Source organism: Mycothermus thermophilus, assembly GCF_041956435.1.
Source record: "Mycothermus thermophilus strain CBS 625.91 unplaced genomic scaffold VTJ04scaffold_2, whole genome shotgun sequence".
NCBI lineage: Eukaryota > Fungi > Ascomycota > Sordariomycetes > Sordariales > Chaetomiaceae > Mycothermus > Mycothermus thermophilus.
The window spans coordinates 1,341,485-1,360,514 of record NW_027191428.1 but is presented as its reverse complement, the minus strand read 5'-3'; the positions used below and the strand labels follow the sequence as shown (position 1 = coordinate 1,360,514).

Below are 19,030 nucleotides of genomic sequence, written 5' to 3'. Positions count from 1 at the left end.
TCCGGTGAGCAAGCCCCGCGCGGGGCAGGATGGTAAGCCTGCATGCAGGTGGCGCTCCTGGTCAAGTCCCTGATGCATTAACCGAAATGTAATGTACATACATACTAAGGACATGCGGGGAAGGTCGGTTGGTCCTCGACAGTAAACCCTTGCATGTTGTGACGTCTCCATAATTATGAGATTATGAGAGACCTATCTTTCATCCTTGACTTGATGTTGGTTGTGTCGCCATTTATTCCGCCTACGAATCGTAAACTTCAAGTCCTGTTGAGGCACCTTGACAATCAAGAAGCTCTTACCTCTCCTCTAGAAGACTGCCAAGTAACTAGCCTTAGAGGTCCTCAAGCAATCTCAACCAGCTTGTTCTTACGCATAACAGCCGTAGTCTCATTCACTTGGGCAAACTCTAGTGATGAACCATATTAGAAGACAGTTCCGTCTCCTTACTAACTACCTACTCTAATTACTTCCGGCTACACATATGAGACAACAGAACTTCGCATTCCCTAGCGTGGTTTCTTGATATATCCAGCTTTGACTTGAGGAAAGCAAATATTAACTCGTGAAGCCAAGCACCATTTAGCTCGGATTGCCTCAGTTTTGAGTGGGCAGCTAGCTTGCACTTGGTTTCAACAATGATTTGTCCGAAGAAAGGCCATCGGGTCGTCCGGGGCTTCATACAGCTTGAAGCATTCCTATCCCTATCATGAATAGGAGACAGGAAGAATTTTTAGATTGCCCTTCTTCCATGCCTCCGTTCAGTAAACTTCTCTACCACCATTTATGGACTCCAAATGATAAATTCCTCGAAGACCCAGTGCGTGTCTTACTTTCCAGAAATTTGGAGTTAGGCGGCACAAGCGTTGCAGAATGCAGAATCTCAGCTACCCTATGCTCTCATCATCGCTTGGGAATGCAACTTGACTTTCGTTGTTTACTTCCCATACCGCATCTCGCTTTCCTATTTGCCCTGCCAAATTGTCAGCGTTCCATGTCCTGACAAAAGTCTTCGAAGCTCTGGCACAGAAAATGTCTCTCATCCCTAGACTTCCTGCCAACACCCATTTTACATGCGCTTTTCTCTGTGAGCGTGTATCGCGCCCATTCCAACACCCCTTGTCTTGAGGTTCTGATCGCTTGTCAGACATTGCGAGCAAGATTCGATGGTGTTCCAGCCTGATAGCTGATGAGCGATCATGAGATTGCTTTTCAGCATTTAAGAAGGCCTCCTTCCTCTACCATGGCAACACTCGAACGAGCTCTCATCAGCATCATTCGCTCGCATCGAGCAGTCGCTCCTTTGAATCCTCTTTTCTGATTCAATTTCTCACCGTCGCTCATTCGTTCTTGTCACTACTCCCCCTTTGAGCCATGCGTCTGCAGGCGGTGAAAGTCGCTGCCGCTGCGGCCAGCCTTCTGGGCGTCATTGACGCTCGGGAGGTGTACGGCCGCCACCCGTCCAGCATAGCTGCTCGTCAGGCCGACGATCCAAATGCCTCAATTATCGTGGCCTCATACGAAGACTGCAAAGATCACTGCGACAAGCATGGACCTTTTGTTCCCAATGTCACGAAGATCCCAGGCTCGTAAGTTTTGACCATCTTGGTATCCCTTTATCCGGAGGTTCAGTCAAAGTCGCTGACATGGTTCAGAGACGCATTTGAGTGTCGTTGCATCAGTGTGATCCCCCCGATCGATGGAACAGTCCTTTAGTATGTCTCATGAGGAACATGACTGTCAAGGATCATATATCTGACCCACGATGCAGCAACGAACAAGATGACAAAGGGCACCGCAACTTTGCCCGTCAGCAGCCTGGTGGCCCCGGTGGACCTGGCGGACCTGGCGGACCTGGAGGTCCCGGTGGCCCTGGTCCTGGTGGTCCTGGCGGTCCTCAAGGCCCTGGAGGTCCCCAAGGTCCTGGTGGTCCAGGTGGTCCGGGTGGCCCTCAAGGTCCTGGCGGTCCCCAAGGCCCGGGCCATTGCGGTTGCAACCAAGCCACTGTGGTGTACTACTACTATCCATGGTGTCCTTGGTCTCACCCTTTCCCGATTCCTCAACCTGAGCCGAAGCCTTGCCACAAGCCTGGACCCCATCCTGGCCCTCATCCTGGACCGAAGCCCGAACCTCCTGCTCCGCCAAAGCCCGGACCTCATCATCCCCCAAAGCCGAACAACCCTCATCCTCCCTCGCCGCACAAACCCCACCCTCCTCCGCCCAAGCCTCCCAAGAAGCCTTGTCGCGAGGACAAGGATAAGCACGACAAGTGGCCCAAGCGTCCGAAGTTCGATGGACCTGGCGGCGGCTTCCCCGGCCATGGCAACCAGCCGGAGCTTCCTCCACCGTGGGTTGAATGGCCGCCCCACAGGTTCGACGACCCGAGAAACCCGTTCGAGTTCTCTGACGACTTCGACGGTCCGTGGGGCCCGGGCTTCAACCATGGCGGCTCGGGTGAATGGATTGGACCGGGCGGCCAGGTCATTCATACCGGCGACCGGCCGTTCCCTCGCCGTGCCCGTCGTATGCGATGAGGGAGGCCATCGCTGCGAGGAACGCCAATTAGGGAATGAGACGACGGGATAGTGGGCTGTGAGCGCTGCGTTTTCGTGACTGAGATTGGGTTGGAGGGTGGAGAGATTGACGGATGTGTTAGCTTTGATCAAGTGGAGGTGTTAATTGTAATGGACAGAATGGCCTCGACATATTTGGGCGTCTATTGTTATCGTTCTCTCCCTGGGGTAGTTGGAATAACAGTGGGTGCCCAGACCCGTTTCTCCCTGCTGTGCTTCAACGATGTTAGGCTCTGAAAGTCGCCGAAAACTTACCTCCTTCATCGTGCATTATCCCAACAATCCTCCAATCCCTCCATTAGGTTGTCTTGTTGAAAGTTCAGAGACCAAGTGCAGGTGACGTTGGACTGGATGACTAAGCCGGCAGAGTCAAGGGTCACCATTCCCCAGCAGTGACCCCCTGGGTTAGGGTTTGACGTATGCCTTGATTGACTCTAACCCTGAACCAGCTCCGTCTTGAGGCTGATGTTGATCTTTTGTCCCTCGCCAGTGCCTGAGCAGAGAAAATGCATTCCAAACCTGTAGTTATTCAATTTAGCAGGGAAGACAGTATTCTCTGCAGACATTGATAGATATGTCACCTAGCTCTTGTAAGCAAGATACTTAGGTCAAGTGGTAATCAGACTCAACATTAAATCCTCCTCCCCACACCATCACATCACCTCTTCTCACATCACAAAGGGCAAAGCAGTAGTGAACACAGCCATCTCAAATATTAACCAAAAATAAAAGTGTCCAGACCAACCCCAAACCATAGACCATGGAGATAGATAGTACCAACAGCCGCCTTCCCAGCCTAGAAACAACCAAGCAATATCAAAAAGCACAACTCACACCTTCGCAGATCTGACTCCCCCACAAGCTCCATCCCCTACTTCTCCTTCCGCCTTTCCTGGTACTACGTCCATTACCTCGGCGCATTAACAGTCCCGCCCGGCACCTGCAAGGGGGTCGTCGCGCTCCTGGGAATCCGAGGGACCGCGCTGGCATTGTTGTTTGCATTGTTGTTGTCGGGCGCGTTGGCATGCTCCAGCTGTTGATCCTGAGTAATAGCAGGTGGCAGCTCGGAGCGGCGCTGGCTCTTCCAGAAATCGATCGCCACGACGACATCCTCGCCGCGCTCGTCTTCGTAGGCAAACAGAATCTACATCTTGTCAGTATCATGTCATCGCATACGACAGTAAGGAAAAATACGAACCTCATGCGTGCTGCTATGCAACATCCGAATGTTCTTGTGCGGCACAATATGCACGGCCAGGTTCTCAATATTCCTGAGCTCAATAAAGTTGGGCTCAAACGCCAAAATCCACGGGTAGCTGAGGGCGAAGGCCTGCGGTGTACCCTCCCAATCGAGCCTCCACTCGGGCCTCGCGCGCCAGCCGTTGCGGTTGACAAAGAACGAGAACTCCGAGTAGTTGAGCAGGAACTCGCCGTTGAGCCGCTCGATGTGGATCGGCTTGACGCCTTCCTTGCGCGCGACGAAATCCAGCGACGTGTCGGCCTGGTCGAGCAGGGACTGGGTTTCGAGCGTCTCGAGAGCGACGACCTCGAAGCCGCGGGCGCAGGCAACACAGAGCTTTGACCGCAGGAAATGCACCGAGTAGGATTCGGTGGGGATGTAGAACTCCTTGAACGGCCGCAGCTCGTCTTGTCCTGCGTTGAACAGACTGCCAAAGCCCTTTTGCTTCTTGGTGCGCGACATGGCGTCGTTGGGCTCGTAGACCTTGATGGTCGTGGACAAGGCGGAGCTGCGGACGCAGCAAACCAGGTGGCGGCCGAGGCAGATGCCCGTCTTGAAGAAGTTGCAGTGGCTCTGGATCTTCTTGCACCGTTTGGACGAAATAGGCTCGTTGGGGTCGAGCATGTCGAGTTGGTACGACAGTAACGACCGGTTGGACAGAACCAAAAGCAGTTGGTACTCCTCGAGCACGTCGACCTGGGTAACGCTGGGCACGTCGATGACGCGCTTGGGCGGCGAATTGTCCTTGGACCTCCGATCCGACATGTAAATACCATTGTCGGTGCCGTAGAGGAGCTTGCGACCGCCATCTAGGAACGTTAGTTCTGGCCGTCAGGCGACAGTGACGGGGAAACCTACCGAAAGGCGCCACGCAGTTGACCTTGTTCGTCCCCACGAAGAAGCCGGCGTTGAGGATGGTGGTGTTGAGGAAATCTGCCCGTGCTCTGAGCTTCTGCTGAGCAGCGTCGATGACCTCGAGCCACTTTTGTCGGCCGGACTGATTCGACGCGTACAGCGTCAACTCGTACCCGTTCTTCCCCAGATGCCGGAATGTAATAGGCCAGCCTTCGCCCTTCTTGGTCTCGCCGCCCGTGGTGCGGAGGGCAGGGAGGATGCTCGATGACGACCGCTTCACGGCGCCAGACTGGGGTATTACCTCCTCCATCTCCTTGATGGAGAGCAGTTCTAACGGGATGGGCTGGATTCAGTTAGCATTAAGGCAGCACCTCACGTCAGAGATAGATACTCACCCTCCTGTACGCCTTGACTTCTTCCGTCTTGCCCACTTGCTTGATCCGCACGAGAAGGACCGCATGATCGAACAAGAAAGCAGTGATTTCAGGATTCTCCGTGGGTGACTTCTTGAACTGCGTCTTGAAGATCAGCTCGCGGCCCTCCTCGGTCAGCTTCAGATCGACCTTCTCATGCGGACGGAAACGAAGCTGCTCCTGGAGACGGCGCAGGTTGAAGCGGTTCTCGGCCTTGCCCGATTCTTCATTGACACGCGTCAACAGATCCCTGATCATTTGTAGGACCTTTGGAATATCCTCCTTGTCCGGGTTGTCCGGCTCCGTGTACTTGAGCACATTTTCAAGGAGCAGGGGGTACCGGGCCAGACGTGTGGTGGGCTTGGTCAGGTAACCGTTCAACTCAAGCTTGCGAGACTCCTTGCGACGCTCAATCTCGTCGACGAACCGCGAGAAATCCTTGTTGATGGACCGCTCGTTCTCAAATTCCCACTTGCCCTCGAGCTGGCGAGAACCATAGTAGATGAAAGGCTCGAATTGCGGGACGAACTCGAGGAAAAGATCGCCGACGTTCTTGACAACGGGAGCCTTTTGCTGGCGTTCTGTCAAAGCCCTTGCAAAGCGCGAGCTCACGGCGTGAATGCTGGGAGGGTCGATGATATTGCTGAAAATAGTCTTGACAACCCTGTCGCGCCTTTGCGGCGGGATAGGAGACAGGCCGTTGATCTTGCCGCGCAGAGGATAAATCCAGAAATCCCTGAGATACTCGAGGTCCTTGACAAAGTCGCGCTCCGTGTAGCAAATCTCCGAAATGATCTCCTGGCGCTTCTTCTCGCGGTCGCTGATGCTGTCCGCAATCTCCTTCGGCACGCTGTTGATCCACAGCTTCTGTTCGTCGGTCTGGTCGGCGTCGTCGTCGTTGACCGAAACGACTCCCTCGCGCTTGAGGCCGGGACCAGCCTTGAGATTAAGCCTTGCCATCTGCTCGAGACGACGCGGGCAGGCAATCGAGTAGCAGAGCTGGTCCCGAGTGCACGTCGGTGAATAGCATTCTGTAAGCAGCACGAAGACGCCATTAACCGGAGGCTTCTCGTTCGGGTCATTTGACATGGTCTCCCGGAACTGGTAGATTTCGTTCGTCGAGTCACGCAGGCGATGCTCGTACGTGACATCGTGGAAGAACTTTTGGGCGTCAAGGGCGCGACCCAAGAGCAGGGCCAGGTTCCTGTCGGTGGTGCGGATGATGTACGAGAGAACATCGACAGCCTCGGCACCGCTGAATGCATTCTTGTATGTGAGCTCGTTCTTGGTCCGGTCACCCGTGATGATCTTGTAGCGGAAGCACTCGGCAACACGCGAGAGCAACGCTGGGTAGACAACCGGAGAACGAATCCTGGCGGTAGGGGGCCGCTGCTCGCCGTTAATCGAATTCGGCAATGAGGTGCGCTGCTGCTGTACAACCGTTTGGGAGTCGCTCGGCGCGAGAGAAGGTGGGGCTATCGTGGACGCCATCGACATCGACCGAGTGCTGTCAGCGATGGACGACGCCATGCTGGTTGTGCGTGTCTGGGACCCAGGAGGTCCGTATCCGGTGGGACCGTAGCCTGGGGCCGGCGACTGGTGATAACCCCCGTATTCTGGTGCGTGGGCCGGGGCGCCGACCGGCTTCCTGTCAGGAATGACGCGGCCGCTCATAGTCTGATGGGCATTTCCTCGTTCATACCCGGGATAATGTCCCGTCATGCTCATGGCGCGATCATCGGGCCTCTCTGGGACAACACGGCCCTGAGCAGTTACCCGGGTCGGGTGGGCAGGTTGACGGAAGGCGTTGGCTGGAGGCCGGGCTGGGGGATATGCGTCCCGCTGATAGGAGGGGTAACCGGCGAGCGACTGCGAGCGGTTCGGGTCACTGTTCAGCGCAGGAGCAGGTCTGCCGTCCTGATAGAAGCGTTGGGCAGGGGTCGGCTGTTGTGATGGTGGACTGCCGTAGTAGCCCTGAGATGGAGGAGGGCCCCGTTGAGGATCAAAACGCGGGGCCCCCGGCGGCTGATTCGGTGGGCCATTATTATAAGGATGTGGACGGCGTGCCAGCTGCTGCTGCTGTTGGAGGAACTGCGGTGACGGTACCTGTTGCCCGGTGGATGCAGAGCGCTGCTGGTTCGGGTAGTACCCATAGGCCTGGGCGGGGTCTGCCGGCCGTGGACGCGGAGGAGGGTAGCCGTTGTGACCTGGCGGAGGCCGTGGGGGAGGGGGGGAACGCTGCATGCCGGACATGCCCGACGTTACGGACGACATGGTATGGGTGCGACCGTCTTGATAGAACTGAGGAGGGGGGACGGAGGACGTCATGGTCTGAGAGCGGCCCGGCGGAGGAGCAGCACCGAAGATATTGGAGAAGGCAGCATCTCTAGCATCTCGGGGGTCCTGGCCATACCGCCCCTGCGGTGGCCTCGGAGGGTAGTCGGCCATAGCGTTGGGCGTCGGAGGGGGAGGAGAGAAAAATATGTGAGGGTTCCGGAAATCGGATGTCGCTCGTTCGATGGTCCCGGAGAGGAACTGGAAGGCCGGGTGCTGCGGCAGAGGAACGGCGGTCGGGTGCAGAACGACAATCGCGGAGAGAGGGCCAGGGCTGGGATACAAGCGATCGGAAGTGGAGGTGAAGGGATGGGCGTGGTCACACAGTCGGCCTGGATGTCTTTCTGGTCGGCCGGGCTCCGACAGAATTCGCCAAGGGTAGTAGTAGACGACGCAGGAGCCGCTTTCACTCTGGGCTCGGGACGAGGATGTGTCCAATTAATTCAGGCGCAAATGCCAAATAAAAATATGGAGAAAAACAAAAAGGCAAAGAAACCCAAGAAAAGAAGAAAGGGACCGCGATGGAGGCCGCAACGGGCAGAGTGGCCGTCGTCGGCTTCGTGATCAACGGTCGGGTCGGACTCGGGGGGGACGGATTGGACGCGGAAGCTGGAAGCGGGAGGAGATGGTGGATAGATGTTGCGTTCACCAGATCAAGTGAAAGCACGTTTTGCGCTCGTGTCAAGGTCGACAGGGGGTGACGGCTGACGGCCGCTGCAGGACGGGTGACGTTACGAAACGACGTTACGCCGTACGACGGGGCCTGGGCCGGCGGTAAGTTAACGAACAACGGGATGGCCTGGAACTGGAACTGGACCCCACGACGGCACTCCCGATGGGTTCCAGCTGCAGTCTGATGACGCTTGCTGCCCTCTGCTCGTTCAATTGGTTCATCCTCGAAATGTTCACAAGCCCATCGATGCTTGAATGTGCTACACACCAACACGAACGAGAGTATTCGGTAAAAAAGTAGAGATGCACAGTTCCGTCCACTGTCACATGGAAGGCCTCCTCCATCAGAACATGCCAAAACCCATGCTGCGATCCCATCTCTGCAACGGCTTCGCGGTGCTGGCCGGGTGTGGCGCAGTCTGGGTTCCCCTGAGTCGAGAACCAGGATTTTGGGTCTCGACCTTTGTCAACATCGTCATCGGGGGGGATATGTTGACCTCGGGGACCAAATCCGCACGAGGGGCAATTTACTCGTGGGGAAAAGAAAATATGCCCAATATTCAAGCATTGAAGGTCCATCTCACCATCCATTGCCCTTGTCTCATCTCATCTTTCGATCTGATGTGAAACGCTGTCCGTATTCGATACATCTCGGGTAATGTTTCACGTCCAAGCACGTGCAAGATCCCGTGATTCGGTCTTGGCACTTGCTGGCCCAGCGGATCTTGGCGTGCCTTGGCGGCTGCGCAACTCGCATCCAGCAACTCCAAGCTGCGTCGGCCCGTGATTGACTGCCGCGCATCGCTGTCATCCACCATCCTCATCTCCATTGATCCACAGCGCAACGCTGCCCTGAGCGTCTGCGCGTTTATCCCAGCTTCTCTCCTAGCATCCAATCCAGGGCAGTCAACGCCAACATGGAGTCAGAATTGAGCCCCAAGTTTGCTCCGTTTGTCGGCATGGTGTGTGCTTCTTGCTTGCGTCCCTGTCCTGGTTTGTTGGCCAAGGACTCTGTTCCTAGGTCGACTGGGCCGTCATCAAAACCTCTTCATCAGAGATCGCTAACATTTGCTCCTATGCAGGCCGGCATCGCCTCAGCCATGATCTTCGGCTGTACGCCCCTCCTTCCCTCTTCCCTCCAACCCCGCGATGCGAGCATGCCCATCCAACAATACGCATCCCGATCAACTAACATCTCTACCCCCTCTCTCAGGCTTGGGCGCTGCCTACGGCACCGCGAAATCCGGCATTGGCATCGCCGGCGTGGGAACCTTCCGGCCAGATCTGATCATGAAGGTGCGCACACTGTGACCGCGACTCCGGCACACCCGAGAGAGGGAAGGAAAAAGGAAGAGACTCACCTCAACTAACGCCGCCCTACCCCACACCAGTGCCTCATCCCCGTCGTCATGTCCGGTATCATTGCCGTCTACGCCCTCGTCATCTCCGTCCTGATCGCTCAAGACCTGGTGCCGCCGGCCTACGGCGCCAACTACAGTTTGTTCAAGTGCGTCTTGCACTGCGACATGCCTTCTCGAAGCCAAATAGCCAGCTTACTGACATGCTACACTCCAGCGGATTCATGCACCTCGCCTCCGGACTATCCGTCGGTCTTACGGGCCTCGCAGCCGGCTACTGCATCGGCATCGTCGGCGACAAGGGCGTCCGCGCCTACATGCAGCAGTCGCGCATATTCGTGGGAATGGTGCTGATCCTCATTTTCGGCGAAGTCCTGGGTCTTTATGGGTGAGTAGCTAGATACCTCGTCCTGGAAGCGAAAAGAGACGAATGCTGACCAACTCAATACCTAGTCTCATCGTGGCCCTCATCCTCAACACGAAGAGCAAGGGCTAAACCAACGACCAACAAAATATCCTTATTACAACAAGTCCACAGGGAGAGCTTTCCATGTCAGAAAGCTCGTGTACAAAAATCACCAACAATCCATAACCCATATACTGGAGAGATTGACTCACGGAGTATTGTGGGTGTAATCGAAGCATCGGGCCCGGCGTTTTGACGGACATGTACGGATGTGTAATGCTACGGTTCCATAGAGATGATTCAGGGATGGTAGGGAGGAATTGGATTTCACTTCTGCTACAGAAATGTTCGTCTTAAGTGACTGGCCTTCACCGGGATGACACTCATGGCACTGCCATACTCTGGGGGAGATCCAGCCGCCCAAGTCTTCAGCCACCTACATACTCCTGGTCTCAGGCTTCGTTATAACATGACCAATCTGGAAGGACGGATACATTTGGGACTTCACCATGTGGCCCAAAACAATGCTGTGCCCGCAGAACTAATCAATCTTCAAAGACTCGCATCACACCTAAGGTCCCTTGCATATGCTTAGGTACATGCGGACGTGATCTCGTAACCTCGTCAAGAACTACCATGGCAATGACCAGATAATCAATGTGTCCTGGGAGCAGAAACCCATCATCTCACCCTCTCCCCTTCAGCCCTACACCCTCCCTGGGCGAAGAAAACATTCGAACCGTAATCCTCCAAGACAATACAAGCAACTGGAAGTCAAAACGCCGCCCTATCCGATGTCATGACAAACTTGGAAGATGCCGATGCACAATGCAAAATGCACCATCTCGTCGAATGCATATATGAGTGCCGTTACCGGACCGGACTGGGACCTGTCCCCCCAAATTAAAACCCAAGTAAGTAGACTCGGAAATCAGTGAGTGACATGGACGCCGAGAAAAGAAGGGGGGGAAGAGAAAGACACGCAGCAAAAAATAGATAGAAAACAAAAACGACATCCCCCCGAATGGAGGTACCAATCTCATCAACCTCAAAACCAAGCCCGAGGCTACCTCGACCCCGCCGATCCGGTCAAAGTCCGGAGACACTAAAACCGAGCCCCAATCCGGAACGGCAGGCGACTCCCCGAGCTTAAGCTGCTCAGACGGCGATCGGCATCGCGACGAAGACGTCTCCGAGTCCGCTCGCGTTCTTCGCGGTCTTTCATTTGGGCTACCAAAGTCAAATCAGGTCAGCAACCACCATAAGACCCGGCTAGACATTCGCAAAAACAGAAGAGAAAGGTAGGGTGGTTACAAACCCAAGAATAAATCCCACCGCCGATTCTCCCTCACCAACACCTCCTCGCCCCAATCCATTCCCGTCACTCCTCCTCCATCCTCCGCTAGCAGCCTTTCCCGCGCAATCCTCTCCTGGCGCGCCCTCGCCGCCGCTTCCTCGCCGACCAGATACGGATCCTCCAGCGGCCGGATGCGGTTCCGCTGCTGGTGCAGCAGTTCTTCCTCCTCGATCCTCTCGAGCATGAGTGCCGTGCGCATCAGTCCCTCTAGCGAGGCCACGGAAGAGGAAGAGGAGGAGGAGGCGAGGGCATGGTATGGCGAGGGGAAGGTGGAGCTGAGGCTGTTGCTAGAGTGGTGGTGGTGAGGGTTGGCGGCCGCGGCGGCGCGGCGGAGGGCGACGTTTTGGTAGATGCGGACGTTAGGGTTGCGGGAGGCTGAGGAGGCTGGGGACCAAGGAGGGATGCGGAAGTGGTTGAGGGTGACGTCGGAGGTGCTGGAGCGACGGGGTGGTGGGGGGTTGGGGCGTTGGTTGGTGTTGGTGTTGTTATTTGGGTTGGAAGTTGGTGGCGGGGCGTTGACGTCGAGGAGGGAGGATACTCTGTGCGTGGTGGTGTTGTTGGTGTTTGAGGATGTTGAAGACTCTGGCGGGGAGTAGGGTGGTAGAGGCTCAGGGTGTGGGTTGATGGTGTGGTATGAAGGGGCGTCGGAGGCTTGACACGGAGGGGGCCAAACGTGTTAATGGATGGTCATAACGATGTCTGGTCTACGAAGGACTTGAGGCCACTCAACTGTATGATGGGGCCGCTGAATGAATCGAGGCCGTCTCGATTTCCTCTGGACTCAAAGAGGCGAAGGCTGCGCTGGCGTATCGCGGCACATCGTCGGCTGCCGTAGCCATGGCGAAATGCTAGTGTCGTCCTCAAAGAGGCCTAACGGCGTGCGGTCCTGGATGGCGAACCTGAAGGGTCTGGAGAAAGGCAAGGTGAGGTGGGAAAGGGAGCAGCAAGTGTTGTGATGCACAAAGACAGTGCTTCCCTCAAGTCTTCGTCTTCTATGAGACTCGGAAGACGACAACCTATAGCGACAGGGCTGATAATGGCTCAAGACAAGCACGTCACCTAGGATGGCACGGAATGCACAGCAACGGGCATGAACCATGAAAGAGGGGGCGGGTTAGCATTCAGCCAGCTAGGCGGTCTACTGCTGAAGTAAAGGGATGGATAAAGGAACCAAACACGTGTGCATCAAGGCTGCAGAATGTCGCCTTCCCACCTTTAAAGAGGCGGGAGGGGGCAGGAGACATGAGCTGCAGGAGTGGTGTAACCACCTCAGCAGGAAGCAAACCCACCTCAACGTGGAAGCAGGTGGGGGATGGATGCACTGCCCGACTGGAGAACCGTCGGGCCACAGGTATGAATCCGGTCCGGCCCGGGAAATTCCCAGCTGCATGGACCTGCTGCTGCTGCTACTGCATCAACCGCTGGCCCACCCCATGCCCCCGGCGTGCCATTGCTTCCAGCCATCCGTCGATCTTTTCCAAGGATCAACAAGACGAAATCTTGGAGGTTGGGTTGAGCTGGACCGTTCTAGATGTCGTCAAGGGACGGAGCTGCGGGGGTCATGGAGCTTGGCATTGGTGGGTTGCTGGTGGACTGTTAGATGGATTCCTCCACAAGTCATTCCACTTCCATGTTCTACTTTGCTCGTCCTGACGTCAACAGATCTCCATGGATGTTCTGTCAGGCATTCGACAATGCTCGGCATCCGCAGGTAAGCGGCAGGATTGAATCAAGGGAGATAGGAGGCAACTCTGCAACCTGTACTGATCCACAAGGCTACAAACAAGGAAGATAATCCAACTCCTCAGAGCGAGAGATAAGGATAGTGACACTTCCTGTGGTTACTGTTGATGCTCCACACCCCTTGCATGCGACCCGGTCCCTCTGGTGCAGTAGCTCCGTGGAATTGGGTCTTGAAGCCGAGGTTTTCAAATGCTCGGGCTGCAAGTAGACTGGCCTTGAGATAGGTAAGATGCGGGGTTTTCGGACAAGCGCTGTGAGGGTGATGGCATAGGCCATGCAGTTGTGGACATTCCTCATCCTTGGCAATTGCATCGCGGACGACTTCGCCCCTGGATATGTCACTATTCAGGTCCGTTTGACCTGCTGGCATCTGAAGAGGCTGGGTCGGGTTCGGGACCTCCATGTGGGGAGACACGGGCCGCCCGGCTGACGGTCCAGTTCCGGGTGGGGCTCCAACCTTCGGACCAGTTCGGTCCTGGCCCCCCCGGAACCCCGAAGATGCCGGAAAGGAAGCCGAATTCCCAGCTCATACCGTATCTGAGGCCCGAGTCACTGCACGCACGGCGGAAATCATATCTCTCAGTTCTCCATCCCCTCCACTTCTGCTCAGAAACCTGAGGTGAGAGACACAGAGCTCATGAATGACGTCATTCTGTCCCCAGCATCCGGCCTCAGGCTTGGCGGTGCAACCAGGCTTCGGGTACACGAATGGCCCTGCAAGACCGCCCGACATGTATTGACTGAGTAGCGAAACATGATATTCGAATTCTAGGACCGTTGTGTTGGTTTCCATTTTCACTATGTTCCCTGTGGTCGCGATGTGAGCGCCTTGATCCAAGGGTTCCCAGGTCATATCAGAATGTTGGAGCTGAGGGCTTGCCAAGAGCGGCCGAAGCCAGGGGTCGAGGCCTTGTGACCGCCGCGCCCGACGCCGCCTGTTGTCATCGTTGTCCTCCCAAACACCACGCCTTCCCTTCGCAGTGGCAGTTACTCCTCTATTCAAAGACACAGGCGCTATATGGGCTATCACAGCCTGCTCACTGCGTACCACACCCGCTTTTTGTTTCATTAGACTCGACGCGTTCCTCATAGTCCACTCCCTCACTTCGGCAGTCTGGGTTGGCTGCCCTGGTATCCAGGTCGGCTGGTTAGGATTGTTGATGTTTACGAAGTAGATTGAATCAACCTAGAAGCATCGCCACAATTAGCTTCACAGAACTCACCCCCCGCGCGGGTACCATGAGAGTCGCCTTCACACTCGGCGGCGCATTCGCCGCGCTCGCCGGCACAGTGGGCGCCGACCAGCCCGGCGCCGCAAGACCGGTCCCCGGACCCATGCGCGACTTGGTCTGGGGCAAACTCAACTTCCTTCATACCACAGACACCCACGGGTGGCACGCCGGCCACCTTCAAGAACCACAGTACTCGGCAGATTGGGGAGACTACATTTCCTTCGCCAACCATATGCGCGCCAGGGCGGATCGGGAAGGGGTTGATCTGCTGCTTGTCGATACGGGAGACCGTGTCGAAGGCAATGGCCTCTATGACGCCTCCAAGCCCAAGGGCAAATACTACTACCATATTTATCGGGAGCAGCACGTAGACCTGATATCTTCTGGAAACCATGAGCTCTACGTTGCTGCCACTGCCGCTCGCGAGCACGACATCTCGGTTCCCAATTTTCGGGAGCACTACATTGCTTCCAACCTTGACTACATTGATCCCAAGACGGGCGAGCGTGTGCCCATGGCCCCTCAGCGCTACCGCCGGTTCCGGACCAAAAATCAAAAGCTAGAAATTGTCGCCTTCGGTTTCATTTTCGATTTCTTCGGCAATGCCAACAACACCGTCGTTCAACCGGTGCGGGAAACTGTTCAAGAGCCATGGTTTCAGGAGGCGATCCGCGATGAGCCCGATGTGTTCGTCGTGTACGGTCACATTGGCGTGCGCATGCCCGAGTTCCGCACCATCTTCACCGCCATCCGCGAGAAACACCCGTTGACTCCCATCCTCTTCTTCGGCGGTCACGTCCACGTCCGCGACGCCACCGCTTACGACTCTCGCTCCTTCGCCGTCGCCAGCGGCCGGTATTTTGAAACCATCGGGTGGATGTCCGTCTCGGGCGATCTTCGTCGAGATTCCCGCTCTGAGTCATCTTCCAGCTTCTCCTTCCACCGCAGATACATCGACAACAACCTGTTCGGCTATTATCACCACACCGGCCTCAACGCGTCCACATTTCCCACCGAACACGGCCGCGATGTTTCCGCAATGATCGCGCGAGCCCGCAAGGAGCTCGATCTCGACCGCGCCTACGGCTGCGCCCCCAAAACGTTGTGGATGTTCCGCACCCCCTATCCGGGCAAAGACAACATCTATAGCTGGATCGAGGAGGAAGTCCTCCCCGACGTGGTCATTAATCCTTCGAGGGGGCACGTTCCGCGCCTGGTGTTGATCAACACGGGCGCTATCCGGTTTGACATCATCAAGGGGCCGTTCACCATTGATACAACATACATTGTCTCGCCCTTCACGAGTTCGTTTACACACATTCCGGATGTGCCGTACAGCATTGCGAAGAAGGTGTTGGATTTGCTGAATTCCGGCGGTAAGATTCTGGAGCACGAGCAAGGGGTACCGGAGAATCGGTGGATGGCGTCGCCAGAGCAGTTTTTCGTCAACCAATCGGTGATTTATGAGAAGGCGTCCGTGGATGACGCGCCTGTCCCTGCTTATGGGGTGGAGGAGAACAAGCAGCGTCCGATAGTGCACGACGATTCAAGGGAGGACCTCCATCCTCGGCTCACGGAGGGGTATACGACGGTCGACGACATTGGAACTGATGGCGACGACACGATTCACGCACCTATGAATACGTATGTTGTGCCCAACGCCATTCAGGCCAAGGTCGATTTCCCTGAGGACGGTAACGATCCCGAGACGGTGGATCTGGTGTTTTTGGATTTCATCGCGCCGTGGGTGCTCGTGGCGCTTAAGTTACTTGGCGGGAACTATGAAAAGGAGGATATAAGCCCATATGTCGAGGGGACGTTTACGCAGTTGATGGCGGGGTGGATCGAGAAGAATTGGCCGAAGCAGTGTTGAGGCCGGCTTGCCTGAATAATGTGGACATATTGTTTTTAGGATGTAGTGTTTGGTTGTATTGCATCACATGCGAAGGGCATCGGGGTACGGGCGTTGGATAACAGCAATTGTAGCACATCATAGAGGTTATCTATCTTTAGCAAGCGAAAAGAGACCATTCCATGAGCCCATTTCCTCCAAGATCCTCCGACGCCTGACGCCGAAAATGCATATTCCCGTACATAGTGACCGCCTCTTTGGTTCACACATTATAACTGATCCAACAACCTCCTCTTCCTCCTCTCTATCAACTCCTGCTGAACCTCATCCAACGTGGGCAGTTCCCATCCACGTCCGTCCCCTACGTCTCCCGGTAGAGGTTCCCACCCTGGCGGCGTTTCCGCCGGCCCGGCCTTCGCAAGCGCCTCGAAAGCCATCTTTTCCCTCGTGCGCTCATACTCCAGCAGTTCCTCATCCTCCTCCCCCGGCGCATATCCGTAGTACGCCGCATCCACCTGCCTCCTCAAATCCGTCCTCTCCTCGAGCGGCTTCTCCTCCTCCTGAGCCTGCTGTCTCGCCTTTGCCGCCGCCTCAAATAATTCTTTGACTCCCGGCAGCTCCCTTGCTCGACCAAAGTATTTATACCCCTTCCCGCCGACTCCCGGTATCTCTCTGCCGGCCTCGTCGTACATTTTTGACCCGCCGGCGCGCATGTAATTCGGCCCGCCGAGGTTTCGGATTTGGACTTCCCACATGTGCTTCTCGCGCATGAGCTTGTTGATCTCGTCGTTGAGGTCGCGGATCTGGAAGTCGGAGAGGGCCGGGTCCTGGATGCGAGACACCTTGCGCGAGATTTCTTTGAGGACCTGGCCGCGCCATTTCTCGCAGGCCGGGATGGAGTCTTGCTCGGTGATGTTGCGCGGGCGCCGCGTCCGTCCGGCGTCGATGATGCCCAGCTCCGCGGCCTGCGCTTCGCGGAAGCGGAAGAGCATGGATTGGGCTTTTTCCGAGTTGCGCGCCTGGGAGATTAGGGGGTTAGCGGTGCTGTATGGGTTGGGGAAGTGCTGGGATGGGGGTGGAGATGTACCATTTTGATTGATTTTGGCGACGGAAGGGATTGGGTATGGATTGATGTGAGAAGGAGAGGGAAGAGCCGCGCGTTTGTGCGGGCTGGTTGTTGGTGTCGGTGATGGTTGGTGGAAGTTTGGCCTGAAGCGGAAATTCGCAGCCTTGTCGGTCGCGGCGTTGGAGCCTTGGAGCCGCAAGGCAACTGTGGCGCAGGGGTGTGGCGCGAGCTGACGTCTGGCCCCCACCATCCTTACTCGGCTTGCCCCACCAGGCTTTGTTCCGTTGTCCTCAGTAACGCGCCGTTCCGTCGTCAACGCGCTTCTTGCAGCTTCCACTCTCTCCTGAGTGCGCAGCCTTGCGTGCCAAACCGCCTCACTTTTCCCACACCAAACCTTAAATGCCCCAGCCCTCCCTGGTCCCATCTTCCTCGTGCTTTGTTTGCTTAGGTTTTAGGACTTAGACAGATTTCCAATCCATCGACCATTCCTGCTTGCTTTCCTTCCCCTTCCATGCGTCAAACCCAATGCTGAACCGACATCGCCTGGACTTCTTTCACTTGCATGCAGACCACACCCTGCGACTTCGCTCGCACTGCACTTAAACCACAAAGATGCGCGCTCGCATTCAAAAATAACAAAGAACTTACAACCCGCTCGACCAAAACGTCTTCCCTGACACCGGTTTTCCACTTCGCACTTTTCTACCTCGCACTCTTCCACTCCCACCGACCTGACTACCCACTGGCATGACAACCACATCCGCCCATCACCTCCCACCCAACATGATTTTACAGCGTTCCTCCCCCATACTGCGTTTCTCCTTCCTATTGCGATCCTCCAACTTATCGCGATCCTTTATCCTACTGCGACCCTCCCAATTATGGCGATGCTGGACCCTACTGCGATCCTCCATCTATTTACTACGCTCTTCCAACCGACTCATACCTACTCACCAACACTTACAAAACAAATATCCCGCCCAAGGTACAGTGTCCGTCCCCAACCGACTCAAATCAAAGACTAACCTGCTTGCTACGCTCCTCCAAGTTACTGCGTTTCCCCAACTTATCGCGCTCCCCGACTTATAGCGTTCCTACGGAGTACAACCTACAACTTACAGCGTTCCTCCATCTTACAGCGTTCCACCAAACATACTGGGCTCCTCCACTTTACAGCATTCCTTCAACCTACAACACTCCTCCAACTTACAGCGACCTCCCTTTTACTGAGTTCCTCCATCTTACAGCGCCTCTCCAAGTTTATTGCGCTCCCACTTATTGCGTTCTTCCACCGGAATCAAGCTCTTCCAACTCACGACCGACCACTTATTGCGTTCCGACTCACTGCGCCCCTCCAGGTTTATTGCATTCTTACACCAGAATCATACTCTCCGATTTCCACGACCGATCACTCACATGACAATTCAACCTCAAATGATCTTCGACAATTTCAATTCCTTGGGAACCGACTTCGACCCCAAGGTTTTCAATCTAACCGCCGACACTCACGCAACGCTCGAGGTAGCTATCTCCGTGTAGCTACCTCTTCAAAGCCCTCCAATCTCATACATACCCACGGCCTCTTTCAAGCAGCTATCTCTGTGTAGCTACCTCTTTGCTACTTTTTGCTTCATCCTTTCCACTCCCGCTACGCAACCTCTGCTTAGCTCTTCCCGAACACACGCTCCAGCTGCAATGATGAGAAACCTCGCTACGAGAGCTACCTGCTCGACTTCATCCAGCCTGGCTACACATATCCTCGCATATGCGTAGACTTCCCCAGGCGCGGGCGAACATGAGAGCTGTACCCAAAGAATGGATATCTGAGCAGCTTTCCCCCTCTTCTTGTTTCTCTTTTCTCCATCTAAACCCATCTTTCCCTCCCAACTTTCCTTTTCTTCCGACTTTTCACTCTCCATCATCACCCTTCTT

At 55.6% G+C, this 19,030-nt stretch overlaps 7 protein-coding genes across 7 annotated transcripts; 3 read left to right on the top strand and 4 right to left on the bottom strand.

Annotated features, from left to right (window-relative positions):
• Window positions 1-1,371: 1,371 nt before the first annotated feature.
• Window positions 1,372-2,531, top strand: VTJ04DRAFT_2630 (uncharacterized protein; the record flags this gene model as incomplete). Its single annotated transcript, XM_069360441.1, has 3 exons — window positions 1,372-1,586; window positions 1,653-1,712; window positions 1,769-2,531. 3 exons carry the CDS (start codon window positions 1,372-1,374, stop codon window positions 2,529-2,531), a joined length of 1,038 nt encoding a protein of 345 aa, XP_069221151.1.
• A 946-nt stretch (window positions 2,532-3,477) lies between these two features.
• On the bottom strand, window positions 3,478-7,526 carry VTJ04DRAFT_2629 (uncharacterized protein; the record flags this gene model as incomplete). Its single annotated transcript, XM_069360439.1, has 4 exons — window positions 3,478-3,714; window positions 3,769-4,619; window positions 4,669-5,008; window positions 5,061-7,526. 4 exons carry the CDS (start codon window positions 7,524-7,526, stop codon window positions 3,478-3,480), a joined length of 3,894 nt encoding a protein of 1,297 aa, XP_069221150.1.
• Window positions 7,527-9,001: 1,475 nt separating this feature from the next.
• VTJ04DRAFT_2628 (uncharacterized protein) lies at window positions 9,002-9,938 on the top strand (the record flags this gene model as incomplete). The annotated part of the gene is made up of 6 exons (XM_069360438.1): window positions 9,002-9,046; window positions 9,167-9,197; window positions 9,298-9,380; window positions 9,476-9,591; window positions 9,660-9,830; window positions 9,896-9,938. 6 exons carry the CDS (start codon window positions 9,002-9,004, stop codon window positions 9,936-9,938), a joined length of 489 nt encoding a protein of 162 aa, XP_069221149.1.
• A 25-nt stretch (window positions 9,939-9,963) lies between these two features.
• Window positions 9,964-10,891, bottom strand: VTJ04DRAFT_2627 (uncharacterized protein; the record flags this gene model as incomplete). The annotated part of the gene is made up of 4 exons (XM_069360437.1): window positions 9,964-10,003; window positions 10,061-10,284; window positions 10,539-10,615; window positions 10,723-10,891. 4 exons carry the CDS (start codon window positions 10,889-10,891, stop codon window positions 9,964-9,966), a joined length of 510 nt encoding a protein of 169 aa, XP_069221148.1.
• Window positions 10,892-10,953: 62 nt separating this feature from the next.
• On the bottom strand, window positions 10,954-12,044 carry VTJ04DRAFT_2626 (uncharacterized protein; the record flags this gene model as incomplete). The annotated part of the gene is made up of 3 exons (XM_069360436.1): window positions 10,954-11,078; window positions 11,167-11,856; window positions 11,936-12,044. 3 exons carry the CDS (start codon window positions 12,042-12,044, stop codon window positions 10,954-10,956), a joined length of 924 nt encoding a protein of 307 aa, XP_069221147.1.
• Window positions 12,045-14,187: 2,143 nt separating this feature from the next.
• VTJ04DRAFT_2625 (uncharacterized protein) lies at window positions 14,188-16,053 on the top strand (the record flags this gene model as incomplete). The annotated part of the gene is made up of 1 exon (XM_069360435.1): window positions 14,188-16,053. The coding sequence occupies one exon, from the start codon at window positions 14,188-14,190 to the stop codon at window positions 16,051-16,053; it is 1,866 nt and encodes a 621-aa protein (XP_069221146.1).
• A 248-nt stretch (window positions 16,054-16,301) lies between these two features.
• Window positions 16,302-17,122, bottom strand: VTJ04DRAFT_2624 (uncharacterized protein; the record flags this gene model as incomplete). The annotated part of the gene is made up of 2 exons (XM_069360434.1): window positions 16,302-17,051; window positions 17,120-17,122. 2 exons carry the CDS (start codon window positions 17,120-17,122, stop codon window positions 16,302-16,304), a joined length of 753 nt encoding a protein of 250 aa, XP_069221145.1.
• Between the last annotated feature and the right edge of the window lie 1,908 nt (window positions 17,123-19,030).